The following is a 24,476-nucleotide window of genomic DNA, read 5'->3' as shown; positions in this document are numbered from 1 at the left end:
CAGAGTACAAAATCCTCATGCACTTAAAGAACGTGAACTGCATGCCAGTCCATTGGAGATGGAACCGCAAAGCTTGGGTGATGTCTGAAATATTCCGGTTCAACTAATGTTTCACCCCAGAAGTTTATCAATAGAAATCAAACAAAATAAAACATGGAAAAGAAAATAAGATGATACCTTTTTTATTGGACATAACTTAATACATTTCTTGATTAGCTTTCAAAGGTCGCCCTTCTTCCTCAGATCGGAAATAAGCAAATGTGCTAGCTGACAGTGTATATAAGTGAAAACATTCAAGCATTAATATGACAGTCTGACAGGGTGGAAGGATGGGGGTGGGTAGGAGGTATGCATGGGGACATCAAAGCATATCATTGATATTCTAACAGGATGGGTGTGGATAGGTGAGGGATGGGGTGATCAACAGAGACATACAGCTTTATGGTTTATAATGGGCTAGGAACCCCAGATCCTTGTTAAGTCCTTTCTGTTGGGTGTTAAAATATTCAATCATTCTGACTTCAAAGGTCTTACTTTCTTGTATGGTTTTAAAGTTACCTTTCAGAATTCTCACTGTGAAGTCACTGGTACAGTGTCCTGGTCCTGTAAAATGTTGACCAACAGGTGTGGGAACCCTACTGGCACCAGTATTGTTCATGTGATGTCTATGTAAATTGAATCTTGTCTTAAGCATCTGGCCTGTTTCTCCAATAAAGCATCCTTCGTTACATTTTTTACACTGAATGATATACAGTGGGGGAAAAAAGTATTTGATCCCTTGCTGATTTTGTAAGTTTGCCCACTGACAAAGACATGAGCAGCCCATAATTGAAGGGTAGGTTATTGGTAACAGTGAGAGATAGCACATCACAAATTAAATCCGGAAAATCACATTGTGGAAAGTATATGAATTTATTTGCATTCTGCAGAGGGAAATAAGTATTTAATCCCTCTGGCAAACAAGACCTAATACTTGGTGGCAAAACCCTTGTTGGCAAGCACAGCGGTCAGACGTCTTCTGTAGTTGATGATGAGGTTTGCACACATGTCAGGAGGAATTTTGGTCCACTCCTCTTTGCAGATCATCTCTAAATCATTAAGAGTTCTGGGCTGTCGCTTGGCAACTCGCATCTTCAGCTCCCTCCATAAGTTTTCAATGGGATTAAGGTCTGGTGACTGGCTAGGCCACTCCATGACCCTAATGTGCTTCTTCCTGAGCCACTCCTTTGTTGCCTTGGCTGTATGTTTTGGTCATTGTCGTGCTGGAAGACCCAGCCACGACCCATTTTTAAGGCCCTGGCGGAGGGAAGGAGGTTGTCACTCAGAATTGTACGGTACATGGCCCCATCCATTCTCCCATTGATGCGGTGAAGTAGTCCTGTGCCCTTAGCAGAGAAACACCCCAAAACATAACATTTCCACCTCCATGCTTGACAGTGGGGACGGTGTTCTTTGGGTCATAGGCAGCATTTCTCTTCCTCCAAACACGGCGAGTTGAGTTCATGCCAAAGAGCTCAATTTTTGTCTCATCTGACCACAGCACCTTCTCCCAATCACTCTCGGCATCATCCAGGTGTTCACTGGCAAACTTCAGACGGGCCGTCACATGTGCCTTCCGGAGCAGGGGGACCTTGCGGGCACTGCAGGATTGCAATCCGTTATGTCGTAATGTGTTACCAATGGTTTTCGTGGTGACAGTGGTCCCAGCTGCCTTGAGATCATTGACAAGTTCCCCCCTTGTAGTTGTAGGCTGATTTCTAACCTTCCTCATGATCAAGGATACCCCACGAGGTGAGATTTTGCGTGGAGCCCCAGATCTTTGTCGATTGACAGTCATTTTGTACTTCTTCCATTTTCTTACTATGGCACCAACAGTTGTCTCCTTCTCGCCCAGCGTCTTACTGATGGTTTTGTAGCCCATTCCAGCCTTGTGCAGGTGTATGATCTTGTCCCCTGACATCCTTAGACAGCTCCTTGCTCTTGGCCATTTTGTAGAGGTTAGAGTCTGACTGATTCACTGAGTCTGTGGACAGGTGTCTTTCATACAGGTGACCATTGCCGACAGCTGTCTGTCATGCAGGTAACGAGTTGATTTGGAGCATCTACCTGGTCTGTAGGGGCCAGATCTCTTACTGGTTGGTGGGGGATCAAATACTTATTTCCCTCTGCAGAATGCAAATAAATTCATATACTTTCCACAATGTGATTTTCCGGATTTAATTTGTGATGTGCTATCTCTCACTGTTACCAATAACCTACCCTTCAATTATGGGCTGCTCATGTCTTTGTCAGTGGGCAAACTTACAAAATCAGCAAGGGATCAAATACTTATTTCCCCCACTGTATACCACATTGGAAGATGAGCAAGTGAAAGATTCCTTTATGTTGAATATCTTTCCTTTGTGGATGACTTTGGGGTCCTGTGAAATATTTTGGCATAGTTTGCAACTGGATAAATTACAGGGAAGTGTGCCCTTCTGTTCCTTTTAAAACCATACAAGAACGTAAGACCTTTGAAGTCAGAATGATTGAATATTTTAACACCCAACAGAAAGGACTTAACAAGGATCTGGGGTTCCTAGCCCATTATAAACCATAAAGCTGTATTTCTCTGTTGATCACCCCACCCCTCACCTATCCACACCCATCCTGTTAGAATATCAATGATATGCTTTGATGTCCCCATGCATACCTCCTACCCACCCCCATCCTCCCACCCTGTCAGACTGTCATAGTAATGCTTGAATGTTTTCACTTATATACACTGTCAGCTAGCACATTTGCTTATTTCCGATCTGAGGAAGAAGGGCGACCTTCGAAAGCTAATCAAGAAATATATTAAGTTATGTCCAATAAAAAAGGTATCATCTTATTTTCTTTTCCATGTTTTATTTGTTTGATTTCTATTGATAACCTTAAGAGTGGACTAACACGGCTACCACACTCCTCTACCCCAGAAGTTGAATGCTATCTCTATCACAAAAACCTCACCTTCAACGTTTTGCTGAGTTTGGATAATGCCCCAGTACATTGTCACAAAGCCCTTCAAAATGGTCACTGAGACGTAGAAGTCCTTTGTATGCCCTCAAGCACTAATGTTTTCATTTCAAAGGTAATGTTTCTACAGAACCTCTTAAAATATTAATAGTGTGCTCATAAAGGTGTAATCATTGCACACTGATTTAAATTTGTGCCACTGTTGAAAAGAAAAAACTTTTGATTCCTTTGATATTTTTATATGAATTAGATATCATTTTCCTGGACCTTTGAAAATTTGGTTCCATGGATTTTTTAAATATGAATTGGATATCATTTTCCTGGAATATTGAGACTATATTTGTGTCCTCTCTTATGTTATGGTTTAAGCAGACAAGGCTAACACAGTTCTTCCAGTCCGCGAATCACGAAAGCCAAGCTCCAGAGGTTGATCTGCCAGCTTCCCTGGCTTCATCATCTCCTACTTTGCAGGTGGCACAAATATCTCCTGAGGTTGATCTGCCAGTGTTGATGTCTTCATTGTCTCCTACCGTGCAGGAGGTCCAAACCTCTCCCTTTCGTGCTGTTGTTGATGTATAATGCTGTTTTACTTTCCTGCACTGTTTTTTGTGCGTGTTTCATTAGTACTGTTACTGCTTTAATGTTACTGTACAGGAAATGCAAACCTCGCCTTCTCCTGCAGTTGTTGATATATAATTCTGTTTTATTGTCCTGCATTATTTTCTTTCCATGTTTCTTTTAGTACTGTAACTGTTTTAATACTACTGCAAATTAATTATTTGTATTCAGTATACATATTTGGTTCAATATGTAGTTTTTTGGTTTTTAATTGCCTGACAAAAATGCAAGCTGGAACCTAACCCTGTATTTCTCACAGGAGCAACACTTCAGTTTTTGCGTTTTCACAAACTCAGAGATTGGCAGGAACCTAACCCTGTATTTTCCATAGGAACAATGCATCACCATTCGCGGTTTCACAGTTTGTGCAATTTATTTTAACTATATCTGCACGAATAGCGAGAATGCACTGTATAGTAATACTGTTGATTTATAATTGGATATAGTCCTACAATCTAAACTCATTCCTATTTTAATGTTATTAGAATAGACTAATGATTCTGAATCCAGTCCTTGGGGCACACCCAGCCAGTCAGGTTATCAGATTTTGCTGAATAAATATGGTTGAGATAGATTTGCATACAATGAAGGCAATGCATGCAAATTTACCTCATATATATTCGTTATCTATGTTTTATAAAATATTGATGACTCAAAATATTTATCACACTTTTTACCGATGCCAAATACTTAATACAAATCTTTATTATATCAAAATAACCACTCAATAATATACTTATACACAGAAACCCACCCAAGTACAAACATATTAAAATCATACTTATCCTACCTATGTTTCACAAAATATTGATGACTCTAAATATTTATCACACTTTAACCAATGCCAAATACTTAATACAAATCTTTATTATATCAAAATAATCACTCAATAACATACTTATACAAACAAACCCACCCAAATACAAACATATTAAAATCATGCTTATCTCTGGATATACAGTGTTGAACTCCTACTATCTCTATCAAAATCCAATGCTGACAAATATTGTCTTGAAAATATTCTCCTTTATTAGATATTGTCCTCCTTTATTACATGATGGAAGGATCCATAGTTATCTTGCCAACCACTGTAAAACAAAGCATCATATAACCTTATAAATTTAATTGAATCAATGTAATCTCTAACAACTGTTAAATATAAACCACATTGAACCAAACTCATTTTTGGATAATTGTGGGATACAAGTGTGAATAAATACAATAAATAAATCATTAGTTCCAAACCGTTCTTTGTCGATTCAAAGATCTTATATTAGATGATATTGTACAACATCAAGTTGCGGTACAAAATCCCTTTCCAAAAACCTTGAAGTTTTAAGTCATTCGGTTCTCAAAGTCCTTCCCAATTGTTATTGATAGTTTGAGGTCCACACAAAGAATCCAGAGTCACGTCCTGAGCCACTCCGTTCACAACTCAATGTCTATCCATCACGTACTCTCAGTCTTGTGTATTCTCGATCTCAACACTGTGGACCCCAAACTATCAATAACAATTGGGAAGGACTCTAAGAACTGAATGACTTATAACTTCAAGGTTTTTGGAAAGGGATTTTGCACCGTAACTTGATATTGTGGAATATCATCTAATACAAGATCTTTGAATCAGCAAAGAATGGTTTGGAATTAATGATTTACATTGGATCCTTCCATCAAACATATAAATGGCAAGTGACAGACTTACCTGCAAATGCGCAGTACAGACTTCCCTCTCTGTCCCGCCCTCGCGTCAAGACATGATGACATCAGAGGGCGGAACAGAGAAGGAAATGGAGTCGGACTGTCAGACATTGCCGCTGGAGCCTGGAAATGAACATCGCGCGCACCAACCTCCAACCTCCACCCTCCCCCCCATCCCCGCCGCTGCCGTCCACCTCCGTATCGGACCCCCTGCACTGACCTGACAGCGCCTCTCACCTCCGGCACGGAGGGGGGAGGGAGCGGCGGCAAGGAAGGTAGCTGGAAATCTCGCCCGTTTTAACGGGATTAACAGCTAGTCATTTAATAAACGAGGACAATATCTAATAAAGGAGGATATTTTCACAACAATATTTATCAGCATTGAATTTCGATAGGGATAGTAGGAGCTCAACAAAGTATATCCAGAGATAAGTATGATTTTAAGATGTTTGTATTTAGGTGGGTTTGTGTGTATAAGTATGTTACTGAGTAGTTATTTTGATATAATAAAGATTTGTACTAAGTATTTGGTATTGGTTAAAGTGTGATAAATATTTAGAGTCATCAATATTTTGTAAAACATAGGTTATGAAAATTTGCTGACAATTCAGGAGTTTTTAGCCTGTTAGTGGTAATGTACTGTATATTCATGGATATCCTGAAAACTCAACTGGTTGGGTGTGCCCCAAGGAATGGAATGAAAACTACTGGAACATTCTATAAAGAGATGGTTAACACAAAATTATTATAAGAAGAGCCAGTAAGATGGAATAACAGAGAGTTGTAGATGGAGTAGTTCTCTTGGTAACTGTCTGCCAATGCTTCCCACAGGGCTCTTTAATCTGCGAGGAAAGGACATCCCATATAACCCCTTGTTTTATTCCTATACATTGCTGAGCCATGACTTCATCAGGTATAGTATATCTCAGTTTACAAAACGTTGTCCACTAACCTCCAGATTCTATATAGTGCGACTTGAGTTGCGCATACAAATCCAGTCAGAACAAGGGCAGTATTATGAATTCTCAGAAATGCAGACAGAAGGTAGAAATTCATTCACAGTGTGGCCAAGGAGAAGTTAGTGAGTCCACTGCCAGCATTCCTATCATCAAAGATGGTACAGCAATATTCTGGTTTCAATCACATGAGGCAGGCAAGTTCTTCCGGACTCCCAAGGGACATATTTGCCCCACACATTGAAACTGAGATATTGCTGGACCATTCCTCAGTATGAATATGGGCAGTGACTCCTGTGCACGGAATGTTGACTGATACAGTATCGCATGGACTTCACTCAGTCTTCTGGAGATACACTGTAAAAAAGTGATTTGATGAATGCATCCTGGTGGGACTAGTCTTTTTAAAATAACAGCATACTGACAGTCCTATACAGTGAAATAAGCTGTAAGAATGGTTCCGAAACCTATTCTCAGGGACTCCCTACTGTTTTGAGCTTTCAGGATATTAGCAACAAAAATGCATGAGATGTATTTGCCGACATCAACCTAGGTTTGTGCAAATATACAAAGATATATCATTTCTTTTGTACATTCGTTGTAGATATCTTGAATACCCATCCGGTTAGGTGTTCCTTGGGACAGGTTTGGGAACCATTGCTATAATGCATTGAAAATATTAACAGAGCAAAGCTGTGGTTTGAAAATTGCCCACCCTTTCCCTGGCGATCAACAACATATGTACCTGTGGGAAAAAGAAGATGGGCATGGGGCATAGTTAGGTTAGGGAGATAATAACTCTAAAGGTTAGTTCATAAGCAGTGAAATGGGATGAGCCACTGGGGCCATGGCCCAACCAACATTTTGTCCCACATGGAATCAGCAACTGGAGAACTTAGGAGGGCATGGACAGAAGTTGGTTTCTTTGCCTCCTCCTAAACCAAAAAGGTGCTCTGGTGCCCAAGTGCATTATTTTCTCTGGAGAAAGCCCTCTGGAAGAAGCAGGTGCAAATCTCTGCCGGCACTTTTTCCTTGGCAGTTTTCTAAAAGAAAGTCTTTCCTTCTGAGACTTGGTGCAACTTCTGTGGGAGTAAATACCTGCACAATTTGCACCTGCCTGCTGAGTCATGAAAATTTCCCCCTAAACTATCAGATCATCACCATTGTTGAAGCTAGTCTGGGATAATTCTATAACAGAGTGTCTATATGATGCCTATTCTATAAAGAAAGTAGATGCCTATTTTCCTTTTGTAGAATAGTAGTGTAACTGGAGTGTGTACAGACACAAACACATAACATCAGACATATAATAGCACTGTTCTTAACATTTATACGTGTAACTGATAAACAAATGTTATTTTTATTTAGTAAAAAAAAGTCAGTCATAAATGCCAGGAGATAAAGACCCATACAGTCCATCCAGTCTGCCCAACAAGCAGTAATGTAATCACGAGAGGCCAGGGTAGGCAGGGGCCCAGCCAGTGGCAGCACACATCATTAGTGTAGCTGGCTGGGATCCCTGGGCTCCACCAGCTGAACAGGCCTCTCTGGAGTTGGCCCCCAGGCAGTCTCATCCCTGGAGCAGTCAGCATCACATTTCCAGCTGCTGATGCCGGCACTCCTCCACCTACACATGCTGAGTTCAACTTGCACCCCTGCGCATGAATTCATGGGGTATGCTGGATGAACTGAGCATGCACGGGGGGGGGGGGGGTGGCAGTGCCGCTGTCGGTAACTGTTAATGCACTGACTACCACGAGAATGAGACTGCTTGGGGAGGACTCCAGAAAGGATTCTTCAGCTGGTGAGGCCTGGGGATCCTCACCAGCCAAGGTATTCATTTTTACTGCTGTGGTGGCAGGGAGTAGAGGGCAGAGAGGAAATGCACAAGTCATGTCCACCCAGTTCACCCCCAGGCTCACCCAAAAATTGAGATCTGCTATTGCCAACAAGGCGGCCAGAGTTGAATCTGACACTCTGCACAGGTTCCACTTCATTATGAGTAAACACTGGTATACTAAATCTCTATCTCTCCCTGCCAAAGGGGCACAGACCATAGCAGTCTGCCTGGCACTGGTCCTACTTTCCAACTACTGGAGTTGCCATCCAATCTCACTCCAGCCTTGATCCTGATCTGATTATTTACTTATTTTATTTATGATCTGCCTAAGCCTACTTTATAAAATTACCCCCGTATTGTCTCTTGGTTCATTTGATCCACTACAGAAGGGCATGGGTGAAGCCATCACTAACTGTGCTTTAAAAGCATACAGCATGTATGTTGCTAGATGTAGGAACACACATTCCCATACAGGGTAACTGTTGTGCCTTTCCTGGTGTGATGGCTGAATCTGGCCTAAAGCATTGCCAACATAATGTAATAAATGGAACAATTAGAAGCTCATTGGTTGTTACAGATATCAATGTTTAGGCAGAGTAGCATTCAGAGAAGTGTGCACTGCACTCACTAATTACTAAAAGCATTGGAGAGCAGCTAAAGTGTCTCATTTCTTCTAAGGTTGTTTGTAAATGTGACCAGAATCACACCAGAAGTTCAAAAATATCTGAACACAAACTGCACGGGACCTCTATGTGTTCAGCTTATAGACTACAACCAAGTCCAAGAGAATGTGAGAAAGTACACTGAAGGCAACGTCAAAATTTGGATTGGCATGGAATACACCACATATGGGCTCTATGAAGTGATCCCAAAGGTAAAAAAACAAGCCTGGTCAAATCATCACACTGCATGTAAACTAGCTGCAGAGTTGATGGAACACACTGGGGTCAATATTTAGCCCGAGGTGGTAAGCGACTTACAAGCCGCTTCCAACCGCAGGCTGGGCTAACCCCAGATATTCAATTCCAGGGCATGTGTGGCTCCTGGCATTGCATATTCGGGTATGTCCACTGACCCGGAAGTTAAATGGGCACCGGCTAATATTCAGACTAGTGCCTGGTTAACTCGGAGCATAAAATCAGGTCAGCTGCTTGGTGTCCTAACTTTATGCTGTTACTTAGCTGTTTATTGCCGCTACCTGGCTAAGTTGTCACTCCTCCCTAACTCTGCACCCAGCCCACCCCTAACTTAGCCAATTAGGGGTTGGCCTACTAGCAGTGATATTCAATGGCACTAACCAGTTAAGTGCCGCTGAATATCAGTGGCTGGCTTGCTCAGCCGGATTTAACCAGCAGGAGCCTCTCCTGTCCGGTTAAACCCTTTTGAATATCAACCCTATTCTACTTGTGTTGTGCTTGATGTTGACCTTTTGGGGGTAATTTTATAAAGTCCTTTTTCACATGTATGTGGCCAAATACACATGTAAAAGGCCTTTTGTAAAATACCAACTGGCATAAATCTAAGTGTCTTATCAAGAAGGTACATACTTTGCCAATAAGGCATAGCCAGAGGCGCAGGTGAAGTTCTTATTTATTTATTCTTATATCCCACAATTATCCAAAAACAAGTTTTGGTTCAATAAGGCTTACGATTATTATGGGATTACAGTATTAGTATTCAATTACATATATTGTAGAACATTTGTGCATATGAGATTAACCCATAAACATTTTTGAAAAGGTATGTTTTTAGTTCTTGTCTAAAATGGAGATAATTGTTGATGTGTCTTATGACCTTGGGAATTGACTTCCACAAATTAGAAACCAGGTAGCTGAATCCACCAGTGTAGATAGATTTGTATGTGACACGTTGACTATAAAATACTTTAACCAATGTAAATCCTTGAAAACTTTGCATGCAAACATTTACATCTGTTCTCGAGCAAGTACACTTGTCTACACTTGCATTCAAGGCACAGTTTCGGTCCTGTTGCTGCTACTTCTCTCAAATGTGTGACAATTGCCAGTGGATTCATCCTTCCCTTGGTTGCAGCTACCAAACATGGCTCTTTCATATATTACATTTTTGGTGGGTTTGAAACATGCTTCCAGGATAACTTTAGTATCCTTCCTCTGCTCTTCTGCAAGGCTGTTGCTAGAGAGTAGTCTTCAAACTCTGCTCTAAAATTTCCCAATTGCCACTTAAGTCACCAGTAACCTTCATTCTCCCCAGGAGTGGAATATTGTTAGCAGTTATCATGATGCTATAATGGGGATAATTCTCTACAGGTTGCCTAAAGTTAGGTGCCTAACATGTGTGCACTAAGCGCAAATTCTAAAATGGCAATTATAGAATTAATTGCAGTTATAAAATACAAGCGTTAAGTTGGCATGTATGCACATAGCATTAGATGTGAGCACACATGCTAGCTCTATGGTAGGTGTAAATGCTCACACCTAAATGCAGCAGTTACATGTATAACTGACAGTATTCTAAAAACTTAGCATGTAAGTACTTGGCATGCCCTGCCCTGCCCTGCCCTGCCCATGCTCCTCCCACATGAACGCCCCTCTTGCAATTATTTTCTATAGCATATAGGTGCTAACTCCCGGATTTTATATAGCACGACTTAGGTTGTGCGTGCAAATCCAGTCATATTCTGGATTTTTTGTGTGCAACTTAATTAGTTAACAAGCCAATCAGAACCAATAATTTGCCATTTAAGCAATTATTGAATCTAATTGACATTAATTAGAATTTATGCACAGAGCTGTCTAAGCGTATTCTATAATGTGATACATGTAAATTCTAAGTTGAAAAGGGCGTGGCCGTAGGTGTGGAATGGATGGGTTATGGGTGTTCTAAAATCTATGTGCATTGATATAGAATACATCTGGTCTGCGCATAATTTAGGCGTCAGCATTCACACCATATTTTACTTGGCATAACTGCCTGTGACTAAATTTAGTCACACTAATGGGCGCTCAACGTATTTTATAAACCACGTGGAAATTTAGGCTTATTCTATAAAGTGCACCTAAATTGAGGCAGACTTTATAGAATATGCTTAGGTGTATTTCGTTTTGGCACTGATTTTTTAGGTGTGATATATAGAAGCTACATAGAATAGCTCCTAAGTTCAGTTACTTGTGTAACTGCAAATTTGTGTCAATTATTGCCAAATTATTGCTGACTATTGGTTGTTAGTGCCAATTCATGCCCAATTAAGCAATTAATTTATGCAAGTAATTGCTACTATTCTTTAATCTATGTACTGAAATATGTGCCCAAAGTGTGTAAATTTGTGTGTGAGATTATAGAATGAGGGGGGATTTTTTTAGGGATGGGCAGCCCAACATTTTTTGTTTAGTTTCATTTCCTATGTCATTTGTAGCATTGTTCATTTTGTTTTGTTTTGGTTAGTTTTTGTTTTCATTTTTAGAGCAATGTGTTAAGAGTGCATCCTCTTTGCAAATATTATTTTTTTTGTCATCTAGTATTTTTATTGATTTAAGAACAGAATAACATATTATAAAGCATTTTAACATCATACAAATGCCAAAAATTGTGAGGGAGAGAAAAAGAGAAAAAGAAGAAATTAAAAAAAAAACCCAGGAGGGAAAGGACTTCTCAACATGCATCTCTAAAGTATGTTAGTAACAAAGACCACTTCTCCTTATAAGAGATATAGCGACGTGACTTTTTAGCAAGGAATGATTCATACTTATAAGTCTGAAATACTAAATTCCACCAGCCTTGATGTGTGGCATGATCCAGAGTCTTCCAGTGGCAGAATACAATTTTCAAGGCTAAAGCAAGTAAAGTATTAACAAGCAAGCATTCATTTTGACTTAACATAGATTGAAAGCACTGGTCTTGAAGCAACACATATTTGCATAACATAGGACCAGTGAAATTAAATATATCTGTTAAAGTGAGCCATACTTCATTAAAAATGTTTTTTTTTGTTACATTTGTACCCCACGCTTTCCCACTCATGGCAGGCTCAATGCGGCTTACATGGGGCAATGGAGGGTTAAGTGACTTGCCCAGAGTCACAAGGAGCTGCATACACATTCAAAAATAAGATGTTTGATAGTGCCCAGTTGACCATGACAAGACCAACATGAGCTGGGAATGGAAGGGTTAATTGAATGTGACCTGAGGGAAGTTCATAGTGATCTGTGCATGAAAAAATAGAGGGACTGTGTTATGGCCGCAGACCTGGAGCACTTAAACATTGAGTTCCATACCTGTCTCCAGCTGCTATCAGAAAGGGACTGCTGAATATCCTCTTCCCAACACCTACGCAGGCCCAGACATGTGATGGGAGATTTACTTAAAAGGATAGTATAAACATGTGATGCAACATGTCTGGTAGACTGAAGGCTTTTAGCTACATTAATAATCTCTGGAGAATGAGGCAGCTTGGTAATTTGCAATTTGCTTTTTTTCAACATGGAGCTAAGTTGTAACCACTGGTAAGTCCATATACCTATTCGTTGCCAATGAGACCAGGACACTTGTTTTTTACCAATTCTAAATTTAGGGTTATTCCAGATGGGCATGGATAAAGTAGAGGACCAGGGAATGTTTAATAGTTTTTATTTTCATTTTTAGAGCAATGTGTTAAGAGTGCATCCTCTTTGCAAATAGTATGTGCTATCAACAGCATGTTGATAATAATGAAAACCACCAGAAAACGTGACATGGGATATGTCATTGACATTTCCTTACAACAGCCCATCCCTAATGTTCGTGTGCTTCTACATCGAGGGAAAGTGCGTGCAAACAGGCCAGTTAATATCACTGTGAGCCTCGCTGTGCACTCACAGTTCTGCAACTCACTGCCCTCTGGAAACTCTCTCTGTCATAAGCAGAAAAACAGTGAAGATTCAAAAAGTTCAGAAATAAAGACACACTAAATGCAGCAGGTGGGCAGGAACCATGTTATACCTCTGGGGGAGTAAAATAGTGAGATAAAACAATGAGCCACTAGGTGGCATCAGTATAAAATAATATTGTAATAGTATCCATTAATAGCAAATTTTAAAAGCAAAGTGCATATGGGCTCAACACTTGATGCTGATTACACAATTACTTATGAATATTGACCTGCATACGTATAAGTTAATGAAATCTGGCCTAGTCATTATTCTATAACATCTATGCCTAAATTCCATAGGTTGTGACTTAAAAGGGGTGTGGCTATGGGAGGGGCATGGGGTGTTCCCAGAAATTAAGCACAATGTTATAGGATTCAGTACTTGGACTTGAGTGCCCTCAGTTGGGTGCCAGGATTTACACCAGGCATAAGATCTCATGCCCAAAGTTGGGTGCAGGAATTCACTCAAAGCACTATTCTATCAAGGGCGCTTGGCATGGAGTGCCCTTTATGGAATACAAGTTTAGCACAGATATTTCTGGCACCTAACTTTCGGCACTTTTTACTGAATCCGGCCCAGTGAGGGCAATTTCTAAAAACCAGTGATCTAGGTATTTGAAAATTGCCCACCCCAGTGTAGTTCCCAGGGGCACTGACACCCGGGGGGGGCAGATCGCCGATGCGCCCTGCCCCCCCCCCCCCCCCCGGGTGCAGCGCCCTCCACCATGCAGTGCGCCCCCCCCCCCCCGGTGAAGGGACACCTCCCCACCCCGGCAAAAGAAACCCCCCCTCAGGTGCACGCCGCTGAGGGGGTGCCGCGTGCCAGTCAGCGTCGTTGGTTTCCATGCTCCCTCTGCCCCAGAACAGGTTACTTCCTGTTCCGGGGCAGAGGGAGCATGGAAACCAACGACACTGACCGGCGCGTGGCACCCCCCCAGCGACGTGCACCCGGGGCGGACTGCCCCCACCGCCCCCCCCCCCCTTGGTAAGCCACTGGCCCACCTCTCTGCAGGCAAATGTACACACCGAAGGTTCTTTGAGTTAGTCTAGAGATCAGGATCTATTGGTTTGCTTTGACTGCAGCTGCTGTTTGGCATCCCATAAAGTCACCGCCTCTCCTAGTTTGTCTAATTGTCAAAATGTCCCTGAGTTGGCGTGTAAGAGGTTCTGTATACACCCTCTCCTTCATTCTATGTGTTTATCACTGGATTATAAACACTTGTCTCTTGTGTCTTACATCTGAGATTATCAGTTTTTTGTGAACATGTGAAATCTCTCGCTCTTAATGACAGGACTAGTAATTTATTTCATTTAATTTCATTTATTGACTTTAGCCTACTCATCTACTAATTCTATCTGAATTTTAGTACCTTCTATTACCCCCCCCCCCCCCCCCCCCAAGTAGGTCTAGAAAATTTATAACTTCAGCGGCACAAATAATAAATAACTTTAGTTGCACAAATAATAAATAAAAATGGGAGTATATGCATACAGTTATTTACTCTATTGTATTATTCTTTCTGCACCTACAGGAGAAGCTTTTGACTGATAATTACTCTCCAGTGATGAAGACCAAAGCTGTGAAAAACCAAAAGGAGCAACAGCTAATGAGGAAATCTCATGTAAGTCTACAGAGAGGGATCCGCTAGTCACTGTTCTATTTCTCCAGTTCTCCACCTATTCCCTTTTCCACTGCTGTGCTATTTCACCTGGCCATCGTTCCACCATCTGACTTCTGCTATATTACACATCTTTACTGTTTCAACCCTCCTCTACCCTTTCAGTGCACCTCTCTAGCATTCTGCCTCTGTACTGTTCTTCATCTTTACTGTTCCATTGACCCACCGTTCTAGCTCTCCGCTTCTCTCTGCTCCCCATCTCCCCTCCTCACCTCACACTGTACCTCTCCACCATTCTAGCTCTTCAGCGTTTCACCACCCTGCCCCCTCCTCCTATAGTGAAGCTTTTCTTATGCTTACATTGATTTGCCTCTGCTGAGTTTTATATACAGTGGGGGAAATAAGTATTTGATCCCTTGCTGATTTTGTAAGTTTGCCCACTGACAAAGACATGAGCAGCCCATAATTGAAGGGTAGGTTATTGGTAACAGTGAGAGATAGCACATCACAAATTAAATCCGGAAAATCACATTGTGGAAAGTATATGAATTTATTTGCATTCTGCAGAGGGAAATAAGTATTTGATCCCCCACCAACCAGTAAGAGATCTGGCCCCTACAGACCAGGTAGATGCTCCAAATCAACTCGTTACCTGCATGACAGACAGCTGTCGGCAATGGTCACCTGTATGAAAGACACCTGTCCACAGACTCAGTGAATCAGTCAGACTCTAACCTCTACAAAATGGCCAAGAGCAAGGAGCTGTCTAAGGATGTCAGGGACAAGATCATACACCTGCACAAGGCTGGAATGGGCTACAAAACCATCAGTAAGACGCTGGGCGAGAAGGAGACAACTGTTGGTGCCATAGTAAGAAATGGAAGAAGTACAAAATGACTGTCAATCGACAAGATCTGGGGCTCCACGCAAAATCTCACCTCGTGGGGTATCCTTGATCATGAGGAAGGTTAGAAATCAGCCTACAACTACAAGGGGGGAACTTGTCAATGATCTCAAGGCAGCTGGGACCACTGTCACCACGAAAACCATTGGTAACACATTACGACATAACGGATTGCAATCCTGCAGTGCCCGCAAGGTCCCCCTGCTCCGGAAGGCACATGTGACGGCCCGTCTGAAGTTTGCCAGTGAACACCTGGATGATGCCGAGAGTGATTGGGAGAAGGTGCTGTGGTCAGATGAGACAAAAATTGAGCTCTTTGGCATGAACTCAACTCGCCGTGTTTGGAGGAAGAGAAATGCTGCCTATGACCCAAAGAACACCGTCCCCACTGTCAAGCATGGAGGTGGAAATGTTATGTTTTGGGGGTGTTTCTCTGCTAAGGGCACAGGACTACTTCACCGCATCAATGGGAGAATGGATGGGGCCATGTACGTACAATTCTGAGTGACAACCTCCTTCCCTCCGCCAGGGCCTTAAAAATGGGTCGTGGCTGGGTCTTCCAGCACGACAATGACCCAAAACATACAGCCAAGGCAACAAAGGAGTGGCTCAGGAAGAAGCACATTAGGGTCATGGAGTGGCCTAGCCAGTCACCAGACCTTAATCCCATTGAAAACTTATGGAGGGAGCTGAAGATGCGAGTTGCCAAGCGACAGCCCAGAACTCTTAATGATTTAGAGATGATCTGCAAAGAGGAGTGGACCAAAATTCCTCCTGACATGTGTGCAAACCTCATCATCAACTACAGAAGACGTCTGACCGCTGTGCTTGCCAACAAGGGTTTTGCCATCAAGTATTAGGTCTTGTTTGCCAGAGGGATTAAATACTTATTTCCCTCTGCAGAATGCAAATAAATTCATATACTTTCCACAATGTGATTTTCCGGATTTAATTTGTGATGTGCTATCTCTCACTGTTACCAATAACCTACCCTTCAATTATGGGCTGCTCATGTCTTTGTCAGTGGGCAAACTTACAAAATCAGCAAGGGATCAAATACTTATTTCCCCCACTGTATTTATTCAAAAAGATATATTTTCTAAGTGGCTTAAAATAAAACATTAAGAGATGGGCAAAACACAAAAACAGGACAATAAATAAGATACAAAATATATGAAACACAAAATTAAATACAACCTAAAGTAAGTTACCAAGGGAGCCATTTTATAAATGTGTACCTGGTAGAAGCCTTCTCTATAAAGGAATGTAGGTGCCCTCTTTCCTGTAAGAAAACTGTTGTAACAGCAAACATATGTGCCTCTAAGTTAGTCATAAGCACTTATACCAACCATGAGCTGGCATAAGTGTGTGCATGTAAGTGTGAGAGATACATGCGTAACTTAGTCTGTGCAAAAAGTGCACACTATTATCAGAGAATGAAAAACAGAAAACCCTGGATTCTAAAAACGCCCAAATCTAGGCATACAGGGCATATATAAGTACATAAGTAATGCCACACTGGGAAAAGACCAAGGGTCCATCGAGCCCAGCATCCTGTCCACGACAGCGGCCAATCCAGGCCAATATGCTCATGCAAATTACTGCATTAACAAGGTATCAACAATCGATCAGTGGAGTTAATTGCCATCAATTTGGATTTGTGTGCATATCAAGTATGCATGACTGTTTACCAAATCATATATGGTTTATCACCGTCCTACATGCAACAACTAATTGAGTTACCTTCAGTTAATACAGTAAAAATATCTTAAGAATACCTCACACTCCATTATCCAAACTGCAAAGGTCTTTCTTACAAATCAATCCTTGTCGCAGGCTTCACATTTCAGAATAACAAACCTTGGAATTCTCTACTCAAACAATTAAGGTACTTAGATTATATGAGATTCCGTAAATTACTAAAGGCTTTTCTATTAAGTGCATATCTTATCAAAAGACAATAAACTAATGTTGCCATATCTGTTATATGTTTCAACATAACTCTTCTTCTCTACAATTCTACTAATGTGTCTGTAACACATGAACCTCTTTGATAATAATATCACTTTGTATTTGTTTCATCATCGAAGGTGACTAACGCCTCATGGTACTATGTAAGCCACATTGAGCCTGCAAATAGGTGGGAAAATGTGGGGTACAAATGTCATAAATAAATAAATAGCCTAACTTTATGACAAAACACAAATTATTCCTAATATGTTAAAATGTTATAGTTAATTATCTGACTTTATCATATCTTTGATGTTTTTCTTGAATGTAAGCCACATTGAACCTGAGCTTGTTCAGGATAATGTAGGATACAAACATCATAAATTAAATAAATAAATCTAGCCTAGTCGCTATTCTATAACAGCTGCGCCTAAATCCCATAGCATGCAACTCAAAAGGGGGTGTGGCCATGGGTGGGTCAGGGACGTTCCCAGAAATCAGTCACGTTATAGAATACTTGGATTTATGTGCCCAACTGCCATCAAGGTTTCAGTAGGCTTAAGTCCTTGCACCCAAACTTGGGCACGGGAATGCGCCCTAAGCACCATTCTATAATAGAACGCCCTTTATTGAATAGTAATTTAGTGAAGATCTACACAGCGTCTAACCTTGGGCGCCATTTACTGAATACAGCCAGAAGTGTATGTTTTTTCCGCTCATTTCGTTTGTTAATGACATGTATTTATTTATTAGGATTTATTTACCACCTTTTTGAAGGAATATACTCATGGTGGTGTACAGTAAGAATAAATCAAACATAAGCAATAGACAATTACAGCAGTAAAGATATTCAGATAACAGTACAAAATATGGAATAGTATACTACTTACAATGTCAACACAATACGTAATTAAACATTGTAATAGACAGCGTACAGCAGTGGTTCCAAAACCTTGTCCTGAAGGCACACCCGCCAATCAGGTTTTCAGGATATCCACAATGAATATTCATGAGATAGATTTGCATGAGGTGGAGGCAGTGCGTGCCATTGGCGACAACTCCGTGGGTGCTGTGGGTGCTCGAGCACCCCCAATATTTCCCCGCCGGAACCGGAAGCTCCCCAGGGCAGGAGCCAGCCCACTGCCCAACCTCTTCTCCCACTCCCACAACAGTCCTTCACCTGCCCCTCGCCTTCCTGCATGCTGCCCATAACTTAAAAGTCATCTTACCGGGGTCCCGGCGGCAGCAGTAGTGAAAGGCGAGCACGAGCAGGCTCGGCGAGTCAGTGCTTCAGCCTGCCTTCCCTTCTTGTTGCTCTCAGCTTTGCCTCTGGTCCCGCCCTCATTTCCTGTTTCCACAAGGGCGGGACCAGAGGCAGAGCTGAGAGCAACGAGAAGGGAAGGCAGGCTGAAGCGCCGACTCGCCGAGCCTGCTCGTGCTCGCCTTTCACTACTGTTGCCGCCGGGACCCCGGTAAGATGACTTTTAAGTTATGGGCAGCATGCAGGAAGGCGAGGGGCAGGCGAAGGACTGTTGTGGGAGTGGGAGAAGAGGTCGGGCTGGAATTCAAGTCGGAGGGAGGGAGGGAGGGAGGGAGGGGCTGGAACTCGGAAGGAGGGAGTGAGGGAGGGGCTGGAACTCTGAGGAGAGGGGGGCCTGGAACTCTGAGAAGAGGGAGGGGGTCCTGGAACTCTGAGGAGAGGGGGGGCGAGGGGATGGGGAGAGGGAGTGAGGGGAGGGGGAGAAATGCACCACCTGTAAAAAAAAAAAAAAATTAAGCACCCCCAATCGTTTTGAAAAGTTGGCTCCTATGGTGCGTGCAAATCTCTCTCATAAATATTCATTATGGGTATCCTGAAAACCTGACTGGCTGAGGTGCCTCCAGGACCAGGTTTGGGAACCACTGCATTAAGGATATCATATTTCTCATTTTAAGCCCTTTGGAAAAATGCTAATTCTCTAGGCTCCTTGGGCTACATGTATTTCTAAATTTACTCCGCCAGATATTTACAACAGTTTGACCACAGAAATGGCACTTAACCAGCTATCTGGAGTTATTCAGTGCCGGATAGCCAACTATCCGGAGCTGAATATCGCCAGATAGCGGCTTAAAGATAGCCAGTTATATCGCACGATATAACCAGCTATCCAACAATTTTCACCGCAGAGCTGGCTAAGTTTGGCAGCCATATTTGGCTGCCACAATAGGTGGATTAACTTTGGCTGGCTCCAAATTGACTGGCTAGCACTGAAAATCGGCTTGGCCGGTTAAGTTGGAACCGGCCAAATTTAAACCGGATATTCAGTGCTGAGCATGGGAGACAGCCTAGCCATCTCCCGCTGTCTTTGGGGCCACTGACTTTTGGAAATGAAAAACATTCTTTATCAAGAAGATGAAGGTTTCCTACATTTTCACTGAGTGACTGTTGTGTCTTATTTGATCCTTCTCAGATTCGGGATGCAGTGGCTATGACCCAGTTCCTGGTCTGGCTAGAGAAGACTGTCCCAAAAGGGACAGTGGATGAAATGTCAGCAGCAAATTATGTGGACAGCCTGCGAGGGTCAGTTATGGTGCACTAAACTCTTAGTCACTTCCTAGCAATAGCATTTTCCCTCTGGGTCTTGGACCCAAGGCCTGAAGAACTATATGTGACCTGCTGACAGAAAAGGTATCAAAAGTAGAGTATGTGGCTTATTTAAACCAGAAGATAGAGGGATATCAACTGCACAATCCTGCCAAATTTCAGCCTCAGGTATGGACTAATTATATCTTTTAAAAAATGAGAAATGTTTATCAATAAAAAAGAGTAATTAACCCCAGAAATCACATACTCCATTTTAGGTACCTGCAGATACCTGCATGTTCTTCAGCCTGAAGAACTTGAAAATCATCAAAGTTGTGAAAAAAAATTGCATAGTCCCATTCTACCGACTCTATAGTACACAAAAATTTCAAAAATGAAAAGATACCCCTCCACACTTTTATAGCCTTTATCTCTGTTATTTGTAATCCCACTTTTGGTACCTTTTCGATCAGCACGTTACATTTTTGAAACTTAACCTTGACAACATCTATATAGAGAAGAGTGACATAAGCATGAGAAGAGTGCAGCTGCTTATGGATTCTGGAGGGAAAAATTCCTTATTCTTAGTCAAACTATTGTATATATACCAACCAATATCCAGTATGTTTTTCAGAAGCTGATTTACAAATGTTCAGCCTTCTCATTCATGGCAGAAAGATACAGTTCGATAGCTACACTGCACTGCAGATCCCTTATAACGCAGCTCAAGGTAACACAGGATCACTTTTAACATGATCAAGGTTTGGACCCTATTTTTAAAAAATTATATACTACACTGTAGATCCCATATATGTCTAGATTCTGTAAATCGCATCTAAAATATAGGCATGTCAGAATAATGGACGTAGTGCTATTCTATAAAGCGCATCCACATTAAGACGTGCTTTATAGAATAGTGCATAGGCCAGGAGGAATGTGCCTACATTTAGGCACCACCATTTATGTCCCTGAATTCTATAACAGCATCCCTGACATGCCCCCCTCCTCCCATGGCCATGCCCCCTTTTCAGCTACTCACGTTAGGATTTGCACATGCACGATCATTTCATTCTCAGTGGATATGGGGTTTTCTGTAGTTGTTTATTTGATTATACTATTGTTCCTGTTTTGCTGTTGTATAGAAATTAATAAAACAAATTGAAACATAAAACATACATGATTAAAATATAAAACTTTACAAAAAAACAATACACTTTACGAAATATTTTACAAGATAACAGACTCCAGCAATACAATACAAATCTCTTAAAATATTGTAAAACCCCATGGACTCATTAAAAATATACTTTCTCCATTCTGTTGAACTCTTAATTCTTGTGCAGATCCACAAGCTTGTTTAAATAAAAATGTCTTTAACTCCTTTTTAAACTGCCCCAGGTTCTGCAACATTCTTAATTCTAACAGGAGAGCATTCCACAACTTTGGGCCAGCAACATAAATAATGGAGGAACGATAATCCTCCATCCTGATTGAGTGAAAAAATGGTATCTCCAGTAATACCATCCTGGTTGATCGTAAAGTTCTCGAGAGCTAATAAAGTCGAAATCTAAGTGAAATTGTCACAGAAAGAAAATTGTTTAAAATTTTAAATACCAAGTATCACTTTACTTAATTCTTCTAACTCCCATCTCAATGTATTCTGCAGGAGAGCAGGCCCCATGCATTGGGAATTAAGGCTCTCTCCCACTCTCCAGTTCAGAATAGCATCTGGTGATGACCTGGGGTTGATAACAACGTCCATTTTGAGTAGATGCATATGGAGGCTTGAAAGCCTGATAATTTAACTCTATGCCATTGTGTTGATATGACCCAATTCTGCTTTTCTAAGGAATTCAGTGCCTTGTTTTCTTGCTAAAATAAATAAATAAATAAAACCTGATGATGAAATTGCAGTAGATTAATAACTTGAAAGGTGCTATTCAAAGGCTCTTATATGTACTTGGGAGTTTATTGCATAAGTCCTTTGTTTTTAAAATCTACAGGGAGCCAATGCATAGTTTTAACCGGGCGCGTTGATGTTGGCCAAAACATATGCAATAAAAAGGAAGGAAGGGCTATGAGTGGTCCAGAGATGGGGTTTCAAATTAGCCAGATAGTGGTAATAGTATTTGACCTTATTTTTTTAACTTCATCTGGATATCTTGACTGCAGGTATAGCAGGTCTAAAAATGTTCAGATATCTGTATATGTCTGGGGCACAATATTTGACAAAGCAGAGATATATGGATATATCTTTGAATATCCACATTAAGATATCCAGAGATAATCCAGATGTCTTTAAAGGGATTCACGGTCACTGAATATTACCTCCTTCTTCTTTTCCAGTAGTGTAGCCATCTCATCCAGATCAACCAAAACAAGCTGATTCACTCTGTTTTGCCCTCATCGTGTGCATGAGGTTGCAACTCCGAGTACCTTAAGATAAATAGGACAAAGGAGGCAACTCTGACAAGGCGGTCACTGTATATTTAAAAATAGCACTGGCATAGTTGCTGGTTAGCCTAATCTCCCCTGTATCCCCTATAGAGAGAAGCAGTGTAGTAAAAAGGAATGCAGCTGCTAGTCCTATATTGGAATATCTGTCTTTGCTTTGTACTTGTTTCTTGTGTGGAGCTAGCAAGGTGGTTTGATAACAGGAGGTGGCATGAGCCAATCTGGCCCATTATATGGGCTGAAGCCAGTAGGCACAGCTTGTCACCCTATCAATTTCATTGTTTTGGGTATACCAAGATGGCAGCAGCTGCATTGGGGAGAACTAAAACCTCCTTGGGTGAAGTGGGTGGAGACTGTCTTCAGCTTTATGACATGATTGACATCATGTCATCTCCTGTTATCAAACCTCCTTGGGAGTTGGGAGCTAGACACAGTACTTACCCATAATCCCCTGGATCACCAGAATACCTTCTTCAAACCTTGTTTTGCTCAGTTTCCCTTTTCCCTTATATTACTATCTTTCTCTGAACTTCCACAGGAAGCAGGAACATTCTGCAGGACCAAGTTTTGCAACCATTTCTGCAAGTGGCCTGAATGCAGCTCTTGCCCATTACAGGTATTGTACTATTCTGGAATATCCTTAGCATGAGAAGTGATTCTCCTTCTGGGTATCGGAGGTTTGCCAATTTAGGAATGTTTTTTATTGTTGGGAAATTGGTGAGTTCAACACCAAAAGGCATCTCAGCTGTTGGGTACCACTGCACTTGGAGCACTGAAGGATCTCTGCTGCTTGGATATCAGGGATTAGCATCAAGCAGTGTCTCTACTGCTGGGATAATATCAAAAGTTAACAATCAGGGGATCTGTGTACTGGGGGGATCATGAATGAAGGGTATAGATGGAAGTTCAGCACTTGCATCTTTGCTGATGAGGTATGAAGAGGGTGATGACAAAGATAGCTGTTTTTTGAGCTTTCCTATTTGTTTGCTTCTTTTCCTCTTTCAGTCCTTCAAATAAGACCAAGCGGAAACTTACTGTAGATGAAATGTACCTTATTGATTCTGGAGGACAATACCTGTGAGTATGGGCTCATTTTCATGTAGTCAATTGTATTGGGAGAAATAGTGAATCATGTTTGATGACCCTCAGATTTTACTTTTGAGTGCAGTTGAAAGACAATATTTTTTAGAGTACATCAGCAATATTAATTCTGGAGATGAGTCTACTGTACACTGCTCTGATACTAAAATTCAAGCAAGGGAAGATTCCTTATAGCCATCCTAAGAGACATTTGGGCATATGCTGACATATCTATATATAGAGATAGCGAGCAGGGCTATTGCAAGGATATTAGTATCCTAGACAAATATTCATCCTTGTGCCCTTCTCCCTCCAATCAATTTTTAGGTCCCCTATTCCTCTCAACAATCATGATCTCCCCATCACAACCCCTTTCAGAACAATCTGGGTAAATCGGCTATTTGAAAACTGCCACAAAAAAAAGAGGAAAACAAAAAATCTTACACAGGAAGTCAACAGACAATCTAAAACAAGAGTGGAGGTTAAACCAATTATGAATAAATGAAATGTGATAGACTCCATCATTGTTATATTGATGTTTTTATCATCTTGAACATTTCCTCCTTTGGTGACTTCCACTCTTGTTTTGGATTGTCTATTGTGAGTATGAGCAGCCCAATAGGGAGGAGAAGTAGTCTAATGGTTAGTGCAGCAGGCTTTGATCCTAGCAACCTGGGCTCAATTCCCACTGCAGCTCCTTGTGACCTTAGGTAAGTCACTCAACCCTCCATTGCCACAGGTATAAAAAAAACTTAGATTATGAGCCCCCTAGGGACAGAGAAAGTACTTGTATATAATGTGTACAGCACTACATGCATCTAGTAGCACTATAGAAATGATTAGTAGCATTGTTTTGCTTTGACTGCAGCTGATCTTTTCCACCCCCAAACGTTGCCAACCTAGGTGACTACC

At 41.4% G+C, this 24,476-nt stretch overlaps 1 protein-coding gene across 1 annotated transcript in view; it reads left to right on the top strand.

The window, feature by feature from the left end:
- Positions 1–24,476, top strand: part of XPNPEP2 (X-prolyl aminopeptidase 2) — a gene marked incomplete in the record, with an annotated part of 77,185 nt that overhangs the window by 27,012 nt on the left and 25,697 nt on the right. Inside the window, 6 exon segments of the mRNA XM_030209810.1 lie at positions 6,145–6,226; positions 8,788–8,983; positions 14,527–14,616; positions 19,918–20,027; positions 23,023–23,100; positions 23,490–23,561. Coding sequence (XP_030065670.1) covers positions 6,145–6,226; positions 8,788–8,983; positions 14,527–14,616; positions 19,918–20,027; positions 23,023–23,100; positions 23,490–23,561 — 628 coding nt within the window.

Source organism: Microcaecilia unicolor, chromosome 7 (assembly GCF_901765095.1).
Source record: "Microcaecilia unicolor chromosome 7, aMicUni1.1, whole genome shotgun sequence".
Lineage (NCBI taxonomy): Eukaryota > Metazoa > Chordata > Amphibia > Gymnophiona > Siphonopidae > Microcaecilia > Microcaecilia unicolor.
Note: the sequence above shows the minus strand (reverse complement) of the source record. Positions and strands in the feature narration are given on the sequence as shown.